Source organism: Penicillium mononematosum, assembly GCF_028829835.1.
Source record: "Penicillium mononematosum strain IBT 11891 chromosome Unknown utg000002l:1.0-8112719.0:1.0-8118358.0, whole genome shotgun sequence".
Classification (NCBI taxonomy): Eukaryota; Fungi; Ascomycota; class Eurotiomycetes; order Eurotiales; family Aspergillaceae; genus Penicillium; species Penicillium mononematosum.
Genome location: NW_026643272.1, coordinates 1,438,136 through 1,459,065, shown reverse-complemented (window position 1 = coordinate 1,459,065; position 20,930 = coordinate 1,438,136). Strand labels below are relative to the sequence as shown.

Sequence of the window (20,930 nt, the reverse complement as noted above, 5' to 3'; positions counted from 1 at the left end):
ATATATTGGATCCGCGAACAGGCCTGGAGCAAGACGACTGAAGCTTTTCAAGGCTGTTCAAGGCCTGAACATGCTTTCTATCTATGTACACACCTTAGGAACAAACTAAAAAGGAAAAGAAGTATGTTAAGCAAAATAAAACCGTACCCCAACCAAGGTAACGCTGGCGCTATGCAGTGAGAGGGTGCGCGTGTGCGAGAGAGAGAGAGAGAGAGAGAGAGAGAGAGCCAAAAAAAAGCACGACGAGGAAAAAAAAGACAAGGGGGATATAAGAGTAAAGATAAAAAGAATGCAAAACGCAAAATGTCCAATTGGTTGGTACGTATCTTAACAAGAAGACGAAGCGATAGACGGAAGATCCGTGGAAGTGGTTGACGCTCTCGATCCCCAGATCGAGCAATCCTCACCTACCAAAGTAGATCCCGCTATTTCACCAATATCAGAGCCAACATCGACTGAATCGATAGTTGTGGCCAGGCTCCTGCGCTGGTGTATCGCTGGCAGCGACTCCAGCTTACCCGCTTTATCAAACCAAAGCAAATTGCCCGCTGGGTTCTTCCGAGCCAGGTCTATTGCTGTCTGACCATCTCCTTTGACTTTGTCGTTGGTTGGTGTTTCTCCGGCGTCTTTGATTGAAGGATCTGCGCCTGCATTTAATAGTATTTGGAAAATACTATGGCGCCCTCGCTCCGCAGCTAAATGTAACGGCGTTCTGCCATCAGATGTTCTTGAATCAAGTGATGCGCCATTCTTGATGAGCAGCGATACCAGTGACTCGCGTGGCATTTTGGCAGTCACTGCCATATGAAGTGCCGTTTCGGCCTTATAAGAAGCCGTCGGGGTATTAATGTCAGCCCCGTGAGACAGGAGCAATGAAAGGAAAATGGCAGTCTTTTCGGATAAGGGGTCTGGGGACTTGAATGCATTGATAACAAGATGATGCATAGGTGTCAGGCCGTTGCATGTTGTTGCCTTGGCGCTGAAACCAACTTCCAGTAGTGTTTCGACAATGTCAAGGCAGTCTTGGTTGAGAGGAGGTGTGATGTGAAGAAGAGTTTCTCCCCTGGCAGTTTGGACATCAAGGCTTGCCCCTTGGTCTACCAGGAACAGAAAAATTGCTTTGTTTCCACATGCCGCAGCGGATTGTAATGGTGTATAGCCCTGTGAGTTACAGGCCTCTATGTTTGCACCTTGTTCGAGAAGATGCGCTGCAATAGAAATCGTTGAAGGCGAAATTACACGAGCTTGCTTGTGAAGCAACGAGTCACCTTCGCTATCCCATGCATTGATGTCTGCCCCTCCAATTACCAACAGATCGAATGCGACCCAGTTACCCTCTGATGCAGCGACTTGTAACGCAGTAGTTCCCCAGGAAGAGCGAGTTTCTAATTGAGCGCCACGTTCAAGGAGAAGAGCCACTGCTTCACAATTGTCTGTTTTGCAAGCGAGTTGAAGAGCAGTCATACCGTCTCTATTGAGCACGTTCACGCTAGCCCCTTTCTCCAAAAGGAAAGCCAGGATACGTGGCCGTCTCAACTCCACTGCCAGATGGAGCGCAGTGTTTCCAGTAACAGTGTTTTGAACGTCCATGTCAAATCGGCTTTTAATCAAAAGTGGAACGGTCGCTTCATCATGGGTTGTCCCGATAGCTAGCTGAAGAGCTGTCGCTCCTTGCTGGGTTGGTGTCCTCGAGTTGACTCGTCGGTGAAGCAGAAGCTTGATCAATTTCCTGTGTCCTTGTTCACCAGCCATGTGCAAAACAGTTTTGCCGTTCTTGCAAGTTGCATTGATGTTGGCTTTAGCGTCAAGAAGCAATTCAGCCATCTCTTCATTACCTCGATATACTGCACAATGCAGAGGAGTGATTCCAAGTTGATTATCGCAGTCATTGATGTCGGCACCTTGCTCAATCAAGCGATGTGCCTTCCCAGTGATGCCAAAGTATGCAAGCACGTGCAGAGAAGTCCAGTCGGGAAAGTATTTTCCAAAACCCAATTGTTTCGGTAGTTCTAGTCCGAGAGTGCAAGATTCTGTTTTGGGGGGTCGTCTCCAGCAAAGTTTGTTTAGAAACGCTCGGATGAGAACTTGCGTCGCTTGTTCATCCTCGCCAACTTCGCGGGCGTGGTTCCCCCAATAAGCTGTAGCATAGTCGAGTAGTTTTCCACGGGGCTTGCGAGGACTTGTTCTCCCATCAACGTAGCAATCGTCAATCACCTCATCTGGGGTTATGATCGAGAGGCAAACATCTGCAATATTTGCCTTGGCAGTTGGAAAGAATACTCGAGCTGCTGGTCCACTGAGATATTCTTTAGCTGTCTTGTGAACCAGGTGAACGGTCCCATTCATGGCGTCTATAGTCAGTAATCCGGACGCTTCATAAAGTATGGTATGCGCGGAAAAAGAGGCCTCTTTTGGGGTGCTGTTGCCTTGTAGTTCAAAGCTTGCTGCGAAGGTTAACTCTGAGACAGTCAGAGGCCTCTGGGCATACAATGTCCAGTAAAGACAGCGACTGGCGAAGGGGTTCTGGCTGACAATGCGGGTCATAGACTCGCCATACGCATCGCTCAAACTCTCAGGTAGGTGGAAGAGAGACCTTTGCAGCAAGCCTCCGTCATTGCATCGTGATAAAAGATCAATGTGGAGCCGGGCCAACAAGAATCTAAGCCAAAAATAGCAAAATGTTAACTGGGGAATACTTCAACGTCGAAAGGCAATATTGCTCAAAGGGAGATGAGAATCTTACAAGCCATGGGACTTCTGAGCAACTTGCTGACCAACAGCAACCTTCAGCTCAGGGGCGTATTGCTTCAACAGAGTGCTTAATCCTTCATCTTGCTCAATGCGGGAGTATGCGTATGTTTCGAGATCCTTACGGGTGGCTAAAATGGATATATGCTCGTCCGTGGGTGCATGTTTTGCTTCTCTCGTTGTGACAAGGAGCTGTGCATGATCTGGAAGTTTTTGAAGACGATTCAAAATTCGTTCCTTCTCCACGTGCATGTCGATCCCATCGATGATGAACATAACTCGCGAAAATCTGTTGACCTCCGCGCGAATAGCATCTTGATATGTCTTCGCTGAAACCTTTCCCTCCGCGAAAGATTTGGAGTTGTACAATGAAGCAGAAGTGTAGGATGGCGTCCGTTTCCGGTAAACAAGCTGTGCAAGTATCTTGTCGAGGAAGCCCACAGAGCTTGTGTTATCATCTGTTTCATCATGACCAAAAATGAAAACTATTGCCACGTCTGCAGATGTGAATGTATTCTGCAGGCTATCAATGATAGTAGATCTATAGCCGAGTTAGAATCCCAACGTTGCTTCATTTTGTGATTGACTCACGCGAGGAAAGTCTTTCCAGCCCCGGCTGTTAATCTGGTCAGCTTTGAATTTCAATCCGAGTACATCATTCGGTGGGATTATGTACCTGGTCCGACGCAGTAAAGCGTTCTGCTGCAGCCAAAAAGCCACTTCGTATACTTATCATTGTTGAATATCCATTCGCATGTTCCTTTTTGCCGTCTGTTGCAGAGGTCTGCAAGCCTCATGAAGCTCTTGGTGGTCATACGGCTTGTGATATTGCGATAGTCCTCAGCTTTCGGTGTGCTGCTTCTTATTGAATCTGAAATAACGCGAGGTTCAGCCAAAGAACCAACTTGGGGGATACGCTTGTTTCGACTAACCAGAGTCCATCTCGTAGAATTGCCGGAGTATGCTTCGGAGTTTTACTTCGACTCGGGACTTCTCCCTGTGTAAAGAAATCTGAGTTTAGTCTTGGTTCACAACACACGACAATATATGGAGTGCTAAGGCTACTGGGTAACACATACCGAGACTCAGGTTGCATGACCAGAATCATCATAACCTTAAAATGTTCCAATCTGGGAATGAAAGTGTTTTCCAACAAACGCTTTCTAAAAGAGCGAGCGCCTATACCACCAGGCTGGAAATATATTTCGATTGACATAATAGTCGACTCGAAATAACGGGTGACTTCTTCAAGGTTACGCAGACGCGATGTACCGACGACCCATTTGTCCTCCGCCCAGTTTAGTTGATCTTGAAGTAGCGACAACAGATCAAGAAGCTCACAAAAAATCAGCATGGCTCGCTGTGCGCCCTCTGGGGATTCTCTATTCCCGCCCAGGCAGCGCATGACTGCCCGGATGGACCGAGAAACCCGGGCAAGGCGAACCCGGATCATAGGGCGATCGACCATATTGGGAGGTCTCAGGAACTAAAAAAGGAGGCTATATATCAGAGCAACAAAATGGCCAAAGGTGACATGCCCACAGTCAGAGATACGGAGTAGACTGTAGAAAGGAAGTGTGGTCTGAGGTACACGGTGTGTCGAAAACGGTTGTGGAAACTCGGAGCAGGCTGTTAATTCCATGGGATTGTACCACTCCTAATGGAGTTAGCACGTATTGTTGGATTTGGAAGGGCCGAGTGACGGACCCCTGTATGAATTGTGATGGAGGATGTGCACAAAGAGATATGGTAGCCATATGGGGGTGTGTCTGTACGATGTAGCGCCGACGCCCACTGATGGCGCGAGATGAAACATGCCGCTATTCCATATCGCAAGCAATTAAGGCCTTCGAAAACAACATTTATTATTGTTCAGGCCAAAGCAGGCAACCCAACCTGAGCCAAAGCCACCAAAGCAGGAGTCCTCGACAAATGACTGTGCCGGAAAGGCACTAGCGCCCGCATTCCCAGTCTTGGTGCGGGGGCCTGCCCACTGACGACGGTGGTTTAGCCGCTGGGAGCTGTGATATGTTGTATTTCCATGCATATCACACGCATCGATCGCCAAAAACGTAGAAATTGCAGATAGGCCAAGTTAATAATAGAAAAGAAAATTCCTCACCGCTTTTACGTTACGCTGCATGTTGTATTCATGTAGTTCCGGCGCCGGAGGGCTACAGATAACTAGATGTCCCTTGAATGCCAGCGTCTTTGAGGCATCCATTTATCTTGGGTTTTTGGAAACCATAGTTCGTAAAAATACTCACATTGAGAAAGAGTTTCTTGTCAAATATATTTGGGATGTACCGGTCTACCTACCTATCATTGTGAATAAATTCTCAAGGCGACTAGGACAGCGCGAGCCTTCCACAGTCTGCCGGATATTCCTCTCATTCTAACTACTCAAAAAGATAACATAACCAAAAATTCAGAATAAAAAGAACGCATACCAAAACAAAGGAAATTCGTCGCAATACATCGTGAAGCTATTTGGAAATCATAAGGTGCAGTAAGAGTACTGTCTACCAGGTGGTCATGCAACCACGGGTATCGCAAGAACAAAGTGAAAAAGGAAAAGCAGAAAGAGAGAGAAAAATTCAGACCTGTCACGAGGGTACGAACAATAACAAATATTTCATATCATATTGGCCCCATTGAAGGTGAGCTCAGCGCCACTGTCTCGACCACGCTTGAGAGCTTTGGCCAGCATAAGCTCTCGCATCCAGTCAATACGTTCCTCGCGTGTCTTGACAGCAAAGTGGTGCGACTTGCTGCTATTCAAAAACATGGTCTTGCGGTCAACAAAGCTGCTCCCATTGGGCGTGGGAAATCAGGGAAAATGAAAAGGCCGACACATCCTGTGGGTTATCACTGCGTTTAAGGACAGTCTTCCTGAATGCCGCCGTCAACTTGGACCTCGATGCAAATGAAGAGCAGGCTACTGCATAGTCATCGACATCAATATGCTCCAGGGCCTTTGAGTTTCTATGGAGAGACGCGTCATCATCATGCATTAAGAGCTGTGTGCCCTTCAGCGTAAAGCGATGATCTTCCCAGTCATGTCGTAGCAACTTGGTGGTTTTCCGTTTCTTCATCCATCCGCTGTGTGTTATATCGTCTTCTCCACGTCTGGTGAAGGGGAACAAGGTATTGTTGCGCATTTGAGGTGCACGGGGTGTATTCTGTAGATCCTCTGGAGTTTCAATTGGACTCATGGCATGGCCCTCTTTGAGAGGATCCATTGTGGCGACATTTGGAATAGAAGGGTATCGCCAATTTGCTTCTACCTTGGTTGAGGATGGCCGAGTGACTGGCTCCTCTGCCACGTATTTGCTGTTGCCAAAGCGCATGTTTGGGGGCACTGATTGCGACTCCTCTCTTGACACCGGTCCAACTGGAATTGCAGTTATCGGCGCATCCACCTCGGAAAGGGGTGTCTCCGATCGATAGCAGGGATCGATTCGGTAGTAGTCTGCCGGCGAGGCTGCCACTTCACGGGAGATGAGCTCTTGTCCGCCATGTATAGCGGAGCGATCATGGAAATGGTTTCTTCTAGACAGGATAGAAGGGGTGATAGTACGTAGAGCTGACATGTTTTCGGTATAAACAGATCCGTCGCTGGAATCATGCATACTGGGAATTCTGAGCTTAGGCAGGTGCCGAAGATGTTCAGCAAGTGTAGGTGTCACCTTCGCTGAGTCGCAAGTCTCTGATTCAGGTGACGGAAGAACTCCTCCCGAGGGGGTTGCGGATTGATTGACTGTCTGTAATCGGTCGAGACTCTGGAAGTTCAAGTAATTCCGCACATTCTCTTGAGGATCCCTAGGTTTTACGTCTTTCAACTTTTCCTGGGAAAGTTGGTAGGCGGACGGTTTACCGGGTCCCATTATATCAGAGGACGCGATAATTGAGGGAGTGACTTCGGACTTTGGGGACTTGAGTAGGTTTGGGGCTGTCTTTGGATTTCCAGGATCTCCCGCAACGATACAGCGAGAGCCGATATGTTCGAATGGCAAATCTTGAGCGAGACGAGCAAGCTTGTCTTGTTGCTTCTGCCACTTGCTACATTCTTCGCCCTTGGAGCACTGATGCAACTTGGGTAGAAGCTGTTCGATGGCGACGATAGAGACGGAGTCACCAGGGACAAGGTCGGTTCTCCTGCGTACATGGCCATCCGAGTTTTGACGACGAGTCCGGTGTTTCACGTTACTTGCTGCTTTATCGGCAGTGGAGTAGGAGTTGCAGCTATTGTATGACATCACTGATGTGTTTCGAGTAGATGCCACATCGCTCGTGACACTCAAGTTGCGTGAGCGCAAAGAAGTATTGTATGTACGCAAAGAAGCAGTGTCTGTGCGTGAAGAAGGAGTGTCTGTGCGTGAAGACCTAGTGCCTGTACGTGAAGACGTCGTGTCTGTGTCAGAGAATACGCCGCTGTCTCTAAGCTTCTTGATAGAGCTCATCACTTTGTGTCGCTTGCCAAAAGACATGATGTCAAGTTCCTTCAGATCTTCTGATTGAAGTTCCAGCAAAATAGAGCCAGAGATGTCATTGGCCAAAAATGTATCCACGATATCATCTTCAAGCCCAAGGCTTTGCATCCACATCACAACCTCTTCAGGTGTCCAGTCCTGGGGCCCATTCCCACCAGATGCTAAGGTCGGCTTAGCCATGAATGTGGGATGTTGGGGCTCAGGTGTTGGCCCTGTCGAGCGGTTTGGAACTGGTGTATCCCTTCGGAAAGGGTCAAATTTCGAGGCTTTGTGATAATAAGGATCCGTGGTACTAAGGGGCGTTTGCTCGAACATTGGATCCACGTAATTGGCTGATTGGAGGTCAGACGCAGTAAACGACCCAAACAAATGAGGACCACTCGGGCCTCAAACATTGTTGTCTTCGATATGGAAATCAAAAGCAGTGAGTCCGGTCGACTTCGGGGTTGTGACATTGTCTGGAGTTGAGGCCGTGGATGTGCTCCCAGTTCCAAACTAAAGGAAGGAAGGATTAGTTTTCATGTTCACAGCATAGTTTAAGACTTGAATGAATGTGACTCACAGAAGCCACGCTTCTCATAGGCGAGCTGTCGGAGTAGCCCTGGTATTCATCTTCCTCGAATATCTCTGTCGCCTCTGAAAATGGCCGTTGGATTGCAGTCTTGGGAGGGAAAAGTGGCAGAGGTTCGTCTTTCCGGTTCGCTAGAAAGTTCATGTGATACGCATATTGGGCCTCCTATATTTCACGTTAGATATTTAGGAAGTTTCACATAATTCCCAGCCAGAACGAACCATATTGTCATCAAGAGTTTAGCCTAGCTGGAGTACCAACACTGGACTTCAGACTGTTGGAAATGAAATAACCAACAGTGGAATGACCAGCCCAAAGGTCTTGATAAGACTGGACGACTTATGTTGGTAATTGTGGGGCCAAGTATTCAAGCACGCTAGAATAATATGATAATGGGGAACAAGGTCAGAAACGAGTAATTCGGGTGTTGGATGAGTTTATGTACCAAGTTATCATCTCGGGAATTATTACCTCTTCATTTGTGGGGCCGCCAGTAAAATTGCTCGGTACAAAGTACTTCGGACGATTTACAAATTTGACGAATTACATTCGCAGCTCTGACAACGACTGGGGACATGGCTCAGCGGTAAGCAGCGCGAGGCGCCCATGATGATGCATCTAGGTGGCCGATAAGCTAACTTGGAACACTAGCTTGGAAGGCTGGTGGTCAAAGACCCATATTTTCATATGGTAAGACTCGGTCCTTCTCATGCTCGTTGGGCGAGACGCAACTCAGTTCACATCGAACCTGCATGAGGGGTTGAGGAAAGCGGGTGATGGCGGTCTGTGAGAGGCTACTCATCACGGCGCTACTGCTGTGATGATAATCTTGGCAACAATTCCACAGGCTGGGGAGGCATTTTGAAAAATTCCTGGCGCGTAGATGGGTTTCGGATTCAATTCTATAAATTGATGGCATTTCCCCGACGGTTCAAGTGGCTTCAATGTTGGGGCCAAAATCAAGTCCATAGAAACGGGGATGTAGGCATGCCCGTTTCCAAGTCGGAACACTCGCCTCAATCTGATACGGTGGAATGGTATAAAGCTAACTCATAAATATTATTATTGCCTAGGTAGGAATTTCAATATACCTTCCCAAATTAGTTCCTTTAGGAACAGTTAACTAGGATTTCTACCCAGCCAGGGATATTGCTCGGGAAGGATTCAAGTGGTAAACAGTCACACAATCACCTGTACACATCCGCCCGTCACATTGCAGATCATTATTTCTTCAGATTTTCTTCCTGGAGCAATGATTAGGACTCTCCCGAATATCTAACTCTGTGCAATACGCATAATGGATTACCTTTCTTGATATTCAATCCTTGAATGGTGGAACGAAGTCGGCTTATATTACGGGATATTAGTCGCTTATTGAAAGCAAGACAACAGTGTATACAAAATTGAGAATATTGTAATTGCGGGCCTCGAGTACCACATCGCAGCCGAAACTGTTCGGGTATAGCGCGTTTTCATCCATGCAGTAGCTACCCGTATTATTCTTGATCTTCCAACCTCGGAGTCCGTCATTGTCCCAATCAATCTTCGTACTTCGTATTAGACTGGATCCTTCTGGCCTCGGTCGAAATTAGATTCACAGGTCGTTTCTTCTACGCGTAGGATAGGAATGGAATTCTCTCTCCTTTGTAGGGATCGCTATCTACCTAATTCATTAATGCCTTGCTCCGTACTAATGTGACTGTCCCACTTCAAGCCAACATGAATCACACCGCGTGCTCATGCACCTACGGCATTTGGGATATTTAGATCAAGTTACTTGCTCACCACAACGTACTTTTGTCCCAAACCTGTATTCCCAGCCATACTTCAGCCTTGCGCGGCCGTGTAATATAGTAATATGATCTATATTGATTCAACGTCGGATTAGGTCAAATGAAGCAATGTTATCTATCTGATCTATGGCAGTAAATGCAGCATTTTCCATACAACTCTTCGGTCTGTTTGGGAAACTCCTTACTGCCCACTCAGCATAGGTTTTCGAGGAATGTTTTCGATCAATCTAAAAATTCAGATCTTCTAACACTGACCCCGTTTCGGTATCCCTTTCACCTGATCCGTGCTGTCGCCTTTCAAGAGATGATATAGTCCAAATAAAAACCTACATATTCGATAAATAGGATCAGGTTACTATGCTCCGTACTCCCGTAAATGGTAGTCATCCTTAATACCTACAAGTCAGCATGCACTTCGCCTCCAACCACGAGCACTTCGTGTACCTTATTACTTGTCTTAGATCATGTATTAGGACTATTGCCAGGTGGAAATATTAACTTGTGTTCCTCCGAGGGTGGGTCTTCCAGCCTTGCATGGTTTCATTTATTCCATGTGTATCATGCAAAATGGATGCTTTCCCTTCAACATATAGGGTTCATGTTGTAGTCCTTTCAATCCTTTTCAGATAGAGTTCTAACCTCTGCTCTTTGCTTTAAGCTGGGCTAGACACTTCTGAATATGGGTAAGCAAACTCTTCGCTGCTGAAGATACAACATCCTCGTGCCCCATTGTGCACGTGCCTGTGGCACAGGTCATTCTGGGGCCATGTGACGAGTTCTGGTCCGTGTCATATCAATGCTGTTCTTTGATTGGGACGTACCTTATGCCGGTAGCCTCGAAATTTCTCTTGGCAACGGTCTCTATGGTGTACTTGCGGTACGATTGAAACTACCCTGTCCTCGTTTATTCGCACTTTGGCAACGCCCAATGCTCCAAGGACCTCTTGAAAAAGAAAGACAAAGACTTTGATTTTAGCCTGAAGCTTAAGCAAACGAAAAGTTCTAGAACGTGTTCATCGCAATCCATAGATGTAACTATAGGATGACTCCTTGGAAAGACAAGAAGTCCGAATTATATTTCTTTTCTTGAGAATATCCCCTGACATTGGATGGCCTAACCATCGAGTACCTTCGGATATGGTATTACCGATAGCCCCTGTGGATATAAACTGGTACCTGGCTACAATCAGAATTGCAATTCAATGTCGGCTGTGGTACAAATATGCTAGCCTCGACCGGAGACGTCACATAATATGTGTAATTATCTCGCAAGCCGCGACTCATGTTTTCCCAATCTACAGTATATGTCTAAGTTAGGCACGTAAACAATCCTGGCTAATTTAGTTTATTCCAAATTTAGAGCGAATTAGGTCGGAATTGAGCGCAGAGTAGATCCTTTCTGATTTGGAAATCGCATACATACACCATAGCGCTATCCTAAGGTAGTATCCGGATCAATTTTGGAGGATGAAGATTTGCCCTGGTTACCCCGCTCAAATTGATACTAATTATGTCCACGGGTCCTTCTGTTTGTGGTTTTGTTGCTAATTATGGGACAAATAGGTTATACTTTTCCCCTAATAATGCCTCATACAGTTATTAATAGAAATTTGGAGGATTAGTGCTCAGCTGCTCTATCAGAAAGAGGAATTCATATGCCGTCTCATTTTCGGGAATAGTATAATTAGTCTTAATTAAGGCGCTTAAATGCTGCTAATTAAGGACACTTTGCCAGATGTGCCCTTATCACAGTCCGAGCGTCAGGCTTGGCGCATTAGCGTTTCCCCAGTCCCTGCCCGGCCCGTCGGACGGTTGGCTATGAGCCCACCGTTCTGCACGACACCGATGACACTAAAATTTAGTCGACCAAAGGGCTTCTGAGCAATCAGCGAATCAGGAGGCAAAGATAGAAGCTTGGCATGCAAGAGCTGCTTCTTCATCACAGTCTAAATCTGCATAGTCTTCACCAACCATTTACTTTTTGGCCAATCTCATCCAATCACGTCCAAATATTCCCACTAATTCCGGTTTAGTGTGAAAATAGCCTGGCTCGCGGAGATGAGCTGGTCACCTATCATTCTGGCGGTATCGATTTCTCCAATTCCCACAAACCAACAACCCCGCTTTCTCAAAGTAAGCATAGAAAATAATCCATCCAAAGTAGTTTCACATACTGTTGGTTATGATATGTCCTGTGAGAAAATGTTTGCAAGTTGTAGGATTGGGATCATCTTTAGATTTTTATTAGCCAAATATAGAAGTTTGACTGGCTGAAAGCCTCTACGTTAAAAAAGCAAAAATGAAGTGAGCTCACTTCGAAGAGCCTATCAGCATCGAAAGAGGCGACGCCCAGAGTTACACTAAGTGGTGAGTGAGGTGCTTGAGAGTTGGTGATTACCCCGAAAGAGTTGGGTACTAGCAGGGATAATTCGCAGGTCCGCTGTAACTCTCGTGCATCATGGGGGCCCCAGTCGTCCTACCAGAGATCGCTATCTGGTAGCTGCAGACGCCACTCTAGAGGATCGTCCCTGGATACCTGTCGTCCGTCACTCTTCGTGCTTGCACCCCTGTCACGTCCCAAATTTAGTCTGAGGACCCGGCCAACAACCCGTGCCTCGAAATTGATTTGCCGCTGGGGTTGTATTCCCCACCCAATGTTCGCATATTCTCCCGGCTCGAACTAGGCCCCTCTACCGCTTCCAACAAAATTAGAAGCATGCATGCCAGGGCCGCTGATCGTAGCTCAGACTTATAACTCGCCGCATCCGAGATCTCAACATAAAAGATATCCTTTGAACCCGTCTCGAAGCAGTCTGTTCTCCAACCTTCGTTTCCATCTTCTATTATATTATACCCTTAATAAAGTGTATAAGCTGCCGGTTCAGCTTTGCCATTGCGCCTTCTGTTTAGTTGCGAATAAGGTGGCTGGTCCTCCTCATCAACTATATTATTCTTTCGTCGGCCGTGCCGCCCCGCCTCCAATTATTCCGATCGCTTTGGTCATTGATTGACCTTTTCTTGTCGTCAATACTGGATATTGAGGATTATATTACGAAAATGCCAACTCCAAGGGTACCCGGCGTCGCTTCGACAAACAGCATGAATTCCTCTTCTGCGGAGGGGTCTCTCAATGGGCAACATGACAAGTCTGGACGACTGCACAAAAGATCTCGCTCCGGTAGGAACATCTACACTTGATGATCGACTGTATGTTTGGGTTATTAACGGCGATCTACATAGGTTGCTTCACCTGTCGCCTACGAAGAAAAAAGTGTGACGAAGGCCATCCCTCTTGCAAGGCCTGTGCGGGCCTTTGCATCAAATGCGAATATAAACGACCCACCTGGTGGAGCAATGCAGAACAAAGAAGGCAACAAAAGGAACGGATCAAGATCAAGATCAAGCAGACCAAGTCACTGGAACGAAGTGGATCTCTTCAAGGTGTGTAGACTCAACTATTAGTTCCAGGCTTGGTTTCAGTGTTTACCGATCAAGTTCTAATATCTCTCTCAGAGCATATGAACCGCGCCCTCTCATCGTCGAGTTTTGGAGAAAATGACTTCAGCCGTCCGATATATGCTGAGAGGCAAGATCCAAATTTCGCAGCGCACTTTTCGAATCCTGGATTCGTACCGATATCTTATCCTCCGCATTATCCTTATGAAGTCGATGTCAAGACCGAACGCCAAACATTTGTGAACGATGTACCTCTGCGACATGACTCTTCGGTCTCGACCTTCAATGCGATGGGTCCGCCACAACTTCACGCCACACTGCCCACTTTCCCGTCGGATGAGTGGTTCCAAGAAGAATGTTTTGACTCCTCTCGCCAATTCTCCCAGGCACATACAATTCTAGGCGGTCAACGTGTGGGACAATCTCAGGCTTCCCTACAAGCCAACATTCCTGTCGATGACTACGACCGACCTCTTCTGGATCATTTCGTGGACAATGTCTTGCGTATGATTTTTCCAATCCTGGAGGTCCATCAGCGTGGCTCTGCGAGGGCTCGGTCTGTTCTTCAGTCTCTGGAAACAAACAAATCATACTTCCATTGCTGTCTTAGTGTCGCCGCAATCCACCTCAAAACAACAAGTCGACTAAATGGTGAACAGATCGACCACGATATTATGCGTCATCGCTATGAAGCCATTTCCGAATTGTGCAAAGCTCTGAATAAGGATTCTGACCACGAGCACATTCTGGATGCAACTCTTGCCATGATCTTCTTTCATTGCTCGGTTGGCGCGCCCGATGATTACCTCCCTGATATCCCCTGGAATGATCATTTCCAAGCTGCATCAAACCTGGTCACCAAACTGGATTTAACCAACCAATTAATTCCTTGTGGTCCGATGCACGTGGTACCTCCATTTAGCATGTCTTTGACAACCTGGATTGACATTCTGGGTGCCACAATGCTTGGGAAAACACCCCAGTTTGCTCACTCTTATCGCACTAAGCACCTGAGTGGAACATCGTCTGGTCTTCGAGAACTCATGGGCTGCGATGATCGTATTATGTACCTGATCTCTGAAGTTGCCTGTCTAGAGTCACTGAAAATGGAGGGCCGCATCGACTCCGTTGCTGTCTCTACACACGTCTCCGCTTTGGCCAGTCAGTTGGAATACACCCAAGGTGCCGATACAACGTTAATGAGCCCGTACTCACCAGAGACAGGGGCAATTCGTCCCGATGCTTTGACGAAAACCATGACTGCCATCTTCCGCATTGCCGCCCGCATCTACCTCCTCAGCCTCGTTCCTGGAGGCGATCGTGACCAGACCAGCACTATCAATCTTGTTGATGCACTGACAGATGCCATGTCTTACATTCCAGCAGGACCTTTTGGCTTTGACCGCTCTCTTGTGTGGCCACTTCTTATCGCTGGTGCTTTCTCTACTCCCTCCAGCTCATTCCGCCAAGTCTTGGATGATCGAGTGGCTGCTTTGGGAGAACTTGCCGAATTAGGAAGCATCGGTCGTATGTACCAATTGTTAAATGATTACTGGCGGCTATCCGATGACCCTCCCAGCCACTCCTTCCCTCCGGAAGAGAACGAGCCCGAGGCAGGATATCAATCCGCGGCAATGAGGCAGGATGTGGTCCCTTCTGCTCCTCTTTTGTCGCCTGGCATGCGAGAAATTAAGAGGCAGCAGGTTCACTGGCGAGATGTCATGAATCGAAACGGCTGGCGCCATCTTCTGATTTGAATATATCGCAAGAGCAAGTTGCAACCTCCATGGTTAACCTCGTGTGCGAGTCAAAGCATTAGATCATTTATTAGTATCTCCCAGGCTTTCCTGTGGTCTTGTTTGTCGAAGGAATGCCGGGATTTTCATACACACTATATAGTTGAGCAAAGAGTTGGTGTTTTTGTTATTGTTTTTGGGCGTTTTGGATTTACGTTGGATTATATCCCCAGACTCTCGCTTTTGTGTTTTTTTTTATACTTTTCCAAGGTTACGAGCGTTGCTTAGCGGTGTGCAGTTAGGTTAAATCAAGTTTACCTTTTGTATTAACCCTGGTCCTCTGTGCGTTGCTTATATGCGTTTCCTAACTTCCAACCATGTCTCTCAAGTGTGTCACTCATTTATGTGGCTTGAAACACGATAGTTCCTGATGAATTCTTCTCTTTGGGAATTGTTGCTCTTTCTCTGGGAGTATACATTTTGCATAGTCTCCCAGTCTGAGCCCCTTCTACACGCACTAGGCCCCGATGGCCATTGTTTATGGAGGGTTAAATTTCGCTTGCTTGGTCGTAGACAGGATGACCATAGAGAAGATATATGTCTCTGTGCTCCATTCACTTTGTGCGCAGATTAAAATAGATGCCCCTCTACTGACTTACATCAATACCAAAATAGAAATTCTTCAAGGGCAAGCGCGCGGCCCCAACAGACAACATGGCACTAGGTCAATTTCGCAGCTCCCGCATTGCCAGTATAACCCTGTTTCATAATATGGGAGGCGCTCCTGATGGTTTTGTCTCCGACCACAAGAGGAACCTTGTAATTAGGTCAACGGGCGGTAAATAAACAAACATAGCGCCCTACTGTTGGGTTATGGCCAAACAAGTTTCGGAAGCGATCCTCATCTGGAACTTGCCGTACTATCAGAGCAGAGTTTGCGTCATGAAACAAGGGTCGTGTCCTGCAGCGATCCATTGTGGAGGTGAAGCATGCAAAGAGGCCGACATTGAATGATGTATTCCGTACGATAATCCTTCAAATGGTAGCATTAGGGAGCTGGTGTAAACAACTCCTGCAGAACTGATGTATGCAGACTAACCGCTGGTCCGGAGAAAGTATGATTGGAGGGTAATTGAAGCCACTAGCCCCAACTAGTCATGAAACAATTGCTATGTTTATCCTGAGGTTTGTTCCGCTGCACATTTGGTTGACTTGAGAAGCCCACAACTATTGGCACGTTGAACTTCCAGTCTGTTGTACAATATCGAGCTAATGTCATGAATGCCGCGCGCTCTGACGGGAGCGAACCAGGAGGGGCGATGTGCCGCAAGTGCACGGTTGCTGAAGAAACCAAGCCGCTGGTCGACGCCGCCGTCGCGTGGAGGATATTTTTGGGAATAGAGAAATGCTATGCTCTTGATTCAGGAGGCGCGCGATAATGCGTCCGTTGTTTTATCTCAAGCCTTTTTCATTATAGAGGCGGCTATTATCTGCCCAGGTGGGGTTTCTGGTGTATATAATAAGACTCGAGTATTCCTCCTAGTTGATTTGTACATAGCTACCAATACTCTTTTTTTTTTCTGACTTGTCTTTCATCTTTCATCTGTTGTCTTCTCTTTCACCTTGCTTGTGTTCATCCATTCATTTTTTAGTCAGGTGCTGGTCGCTTGTACACGTTTCTCGTCCAAACTACACCATCGTTGAGGTTTGCAGTTCAATTGGGGGCGAATCCTGCCATTTTGCTCAGCCCCCTTTGTTAGTTTGATTAGTCTCGACAGCAGGACTGGTGAGTCCATTCGGGCCAAATATGCGATTGGCTTACGCTAACCTGTTTTGACTTAGTCGATAACCTTCGTATTGACTGATACCGTCCGGTACGGTACGGTTGTTACGGTTTTGTACAATACCGTCCACCTTTCGTGTCCTACTCTCCATATAGAAAAAGATCTCCTCGGTCCTCCTGAGTCTTTGCTTCTTGGTAAGACTTCCTAATTTCTCTCTTCACCTCTGCCTTCTCGATCATTATCCTGACCTTTGTCTCTATCTATACTTAGACGTCTTGTCGTTTTCCTTTGATCAAGACGCGACCCGCTCTTGCCGACCCGCTTGTGTTTGCGTCACTAGTACTTCCCTCCCAAGCAGCCTACCTCAACCTTTCTGCGCTTTTTACTTCCGACTTGCAAACACACTATTGAGCCAGGATGCCAGTCCGAAAGCCTGATTTGCATCCGCTGAAGACGCCGAAGACCTTCGTCTTCCCTTCAGAGATACAGAAGGATTCCAAGACCCTCACCGTTGATAACATCAAGCGCGAAGATGGAAGCGCAACGCCTATTACCCCTCCATTGGCATATACCGATTTCCTTAATGCCTTAACTCCTGTATTCACAACTCCTGTCAGCGCTGGTGGTTTTCCAAAATTTCCAACCGAAAAAAGTGACCCGTCGCCAATCTCGCAGCCGTCTACTGCAACAAGTCCCGCACTCTCTGGGGTTTCTGACAAGTCGCCTGTCACACCAGCCGTCACCCTCCCACCACCCTCCCCTTGCACTGTAAAATCTGCCAAGGCCCCGCCTGCGCTACGACGACTACGCATTCCCCAGTCACTCAGGTCATTTTCAAAAGACTCCCCGCGAACTGCCACCCCGTGTAGTGCAAGTCCGTACAGCGCGGGACCCTATAGTGCGACCCAATGGAGCGCACTTCCTCGCAGTGCGGCCAGTCTTCGATCGCCATTTTCCCCGTCAGATTGGAAGCTTCGATATCTCGAGGCACCGAGAAGCGCAACGACAAAGCCAGTCAGCGTCAGACAAGTCGTGACCCGCACGATTACATACAAGCGTACCCCGCTTGATCCCCCGCCAAAGGGGAAGAGACGCAAGACTCAAGAATGTCGAGACGTTTGAGCTGGTATCTTGCTCTCAATTCATCATTTGCGGCGTTTTATCTTGGATTTTTATTATACGTGCAATTTACGTTTCGTGTTTTGGGGTAAAGCAGTTCTTCGAAGTTCATTTGTTCCGAAAACAACATCAGATACTATCGCCTAATGCTGAAAGCCATGAGTTGGCCCTTGATGGATCGGCTTGGGCATTTTCATTTCTTCGTTCTATTGTGAAAGTGAATTCCTTACAAGTGTCAGGAATGGGGGAATTGGGGATGCGGAGTTGGTTGGATTTGAATTTACAATTACGGCGTTGTTGCTCGGGTGCGCAACATGACAAAACTTAGTCTGGGGAACGAGCTCGTGTACTGTACTGTCTGTCGTCGGAGGGCTTCATTGGCAGTTTGTGGGAACACGACTTGGGCTCTGTTCTGTCTTGGCTCTTTTATATCAGGCGTCAACGTTGGTCAGCGGACGAATCTGGTAGCATTTACGGCGAATATATTTTGGTGCATGCATGTCTTATTGTCTGTATTCTACATGTCTTCTGCAAATTTCATTGGATACAGGCTGCAATTATCCACCATAACATCCATACCCTAAGGAAAATTATATCGCCTTATGGTGTACATTAGTACGTCTCTAAAGCCAAATAATCCCTAGCTACAGTACTTTTGTATGCTATGGAGGTCCAGTGTGAGAGCCTCATCTACCTCTGGATTTGTCTTAGTCGAGACCTTGGGGCTATCCGTCAAGCGGAGAATACCCTGCTTGAGTCTATCCTATCATGGGCTGATCTATCACCGACAACTTACTAGGGCTAATGTTCAGCCACCTCCACGTGTCTGGTGCGTTTGACGGTAACTAATTATGAAGCAGGAAAATCCAACAAAACTCCCAACATCCGCGGGGACAGGGAACATGCCCACTAGCGCTATCCATGGATGCCGGCTTACATCCTGACCTGGACAAGGGTCTCTAGCGTGCTCACTGAACCTCGGAGATTTCTTTACGATTGATCGAATGCAAGTGATTTGAAGTATATCTATGTATCTATTTATCCAGATTATCAAGATATTGAAGCGGCCTTAGAAATCCCGTTGGTCCCAACTCCGTAAGAATGTAGAAGACCCAAGGTTCAAATGCTGTGATCAAATAAGATGTCTAGATAACCAATGGAGATTTTCTATTTTTTATTTTCTATTTTTGTTTCTGTAGGGCTTCACAGGACTCATAGATAAGCCCATCCTTGTTAATCCGCCCCCCAGATCCTGGCGCCACGAAAGAGGTTCCAAAGATGCCTAAAGGGGCATTGGGCAGCTCGCTAAGGCCTCAGAGTATGGTTCTAACGGCTACGAGTATTTCTAGTGGTCTGTATCATCTTTGTTAGCATCTTTCCTTGTTGAGGCTGAGAGTGCCCAGCGGTTAGTTTCTTTCTCCCAAATCAGCCCACGACCGCCACTGTCTGCCTTGCACCGCACAACATACAATCCAGACTTGCCAATGGATAAAATATCAAGCACTGACTCGCAGGATTGTAGCTGCAGTGAGGCTCAACGCACAGTCGCCAATTTACAAGGTCTGGTTTGCACTAGTAAATCAATACTGCAACTGGGGGGGCTGTCTAGGCAGATGTATTATCATAAACCAGCCTAAACCCAAATTACCTACGTGCATCGACGTATATATTAGTCCCCCGGTAATGGACCCCAGATACGAAGGCTGTATTATATCATATGGCAGTTATTTTGCTGGAACTAACCCTAGGTGAGACGAGGCCATCACAGTTCCGTGATTCTACGTGATGTATGCTATCAGATAATTTTGATTGTCCCCCGCCTTTTGTGGAAGAAAGCAGATTTTGGTTTCTGGGTTTGCTGTCTGTACTCCGTGTTGCCCCTCCATTACAAGTACAACAAAGTCCCGTATCCGAGAGCGGATTCGAAAATACCGAAGTATACACCAATGTATGAACGATGAAATAATCGCTTTTCTACTACAATTTCGATTTTATACGTTCACCCTTCAATTGAGTAAGTCTAACACACATAAAACAGTAAAGCTAATTCTAGGTCAATCCGCGACTAGCCAATAATTAGTTTTTTGGATATGGCCCCCATATACGCTTGGTTCACGTCTGTTGCTCAATTATGTACTGTTACTGGATGTATTAATACATACATACTCTTACGCAGTGATGAAGGATTGGGTTCAAGCTCAATCATCACGCTTAGAAGCTTCCCCCTTCCCACATCAACTTAAATCAAGTGATGCGCTCAGCTGTGACTGACCATTGAGGTTGCATAGGAGAAGATCTGAATCATTTTCCTCAAAGACACTTGCACACTGTTCCACATCTGGCCTGCCAAGGTTCTGCCTGGTGATATCCCTGCAACCTTGGAACCTTTAAGCGCCTACGCTATTCCATATTTGTACTAGGGGTCGATGTTTCGCTGACCTCGAGCCCGTCCAGCCCCGCTATTGACCATGGTTGGCTCTATGGAGCTTTTTTGACCCACTGTCCACGGGTAGCGTCCACTGTTTACCTCTGTTCTAGCCTTCCAAGACTGCTCTGTCTGGTGTGTAAGGTGGCAACCTTGAGGTCTTGCTCCAGATCATGCATACTTTGAACATGTCACAGTACAAAATTGGCCCAATTTAACTTTAAGTGGACTAGGGTCGATATAAGGTAAATGAAGTGCACTTCTAGATCCCCGCCAATTCATGTATTAGCTGTATTATTGGGCTTTTTCACAATGTTATGGGCCTCCTTTCATATACTTGTGGCAACGGGGATGTTGATTATGATGCCCTCGGAGCAAAGGCCGGTGTGCCACCATGCAGTATCCTTGTAAGTACATACTGACCGTACTGTAGGTAGCGTGAAGACTCTTTTATTAGATGTCCATCTCATGCATGTTGAGGAAATGGGATATCCTAACCAATGATGACGGGGAATAGGCGCTGTGGCTATCTGTGCCTTCCTTGGCAGGAGCCACAATCCCAGGCCCCGGGCCACCCGTGATCAAATATTTTTACCTTTGCCAAGTGAATGTTCTAATTTTACCCTACAGCGGGAGTGAGGTTTAGCTTATCCTGTAATGTTATTTTTGGAACCAGCTTGTCGGGACGTCAACTTTATATCACCGATGATATTTCGTACTCAATATATATCAAACTGGACAGGTTAAGTAACAAGGAAATTTGTCAATTTGGCTTGACACAAATTCTTCTTTTTTACCTCGTTGG

At 46.8% G+C, this 20,930-nt stretch overlaps 4 protein-coding genes across 4 annotated transcripts; 2 read left to right on the top strand and 2 right to left on the bottom strand.

Annotated features, from left to right (window-relative positions):
- Positions 1–327: 327 nt before the first annotated feature.
- On the bottom strand, positions 328–4,216 carry N7519_002299 (NACHT and Ankyrin domain protein; the record flags this gene model as incomplete). Its single annotated transcript, XM_057289077.1, has 6 exons — positions 328–2,659; positions 2,744–3,289; positions 3,340–3,364; positions 3,425–3,619; positions 3,681–3,745; positions 3,828–4,216. 6 exons carry the CDS (start codon positions 4,214–4,216, stop codon positions 328–330), a joined length of 3,552 nt encoding a protein of 1,183 aa, XP_057150279.1.
- A 1,167-nt stretch (positions 4,217–5,383) lies between these two features.
- Positions 5,384–8,036, bottom strand: N7519_002298 (SAM and PH domain-containing protein; the record flags this gene model as incomplete). The annotated part of the gene is made up of 5 exons (XM_057289076.1): positions 5,384–5,555; positions 5,602–7,547; positions 7,635–7,736; positions 7,804–7,977; positions 8,034–8,036. The coding sequence occupies 5 exons, from the start codon at positions 8,034–8,036 to the stop codon at positions 5,384–5,386; spliced, it is 2,397 nt and encodes a 798-aa protein (XP_057150278.1).
- Positions 8,037–12,662: 4,626 nt separating this feature from the next.
- On the top strand, positions 12,663–14,818 carry N7519_002297 (Zn(II)2Cys6 transcription factor; the record flags this gene model as incomplete). Its single annotated transcript, XM_057289075.1, has 3 exons — positions 12,663–12,783; positions 12,846–13,046; positions 13,119–14,818. The coding sequence occupies 3 exons, from the start codon at positions 12,663–12,665 to the stop codon at positions 14,816–14,818; spliced, it is 2,022 nt and encodes a 673-aa protein (XP_057150277.1).
- Positions 14,819–16,998: 2,180 nt separating this feature from the next.
- Positions 16,999–17,703, top strand: N7519_002296 (uncharacterized protein; the record flags this gene model as incomplete). The annotated part of the gene is made up of 1 exon (XM_057289074.1): positions 16,999–17,703. One exon carries the CDS (start codon positions 16,999–17,001, stop codon positions 17,701–17,703), a length of 705 nt encoding a protein of 234 aa, XP_057150276.1.
- Between the last annotated feature and the right edge of the window lie 3,227 nt (positions 17,704–20,930).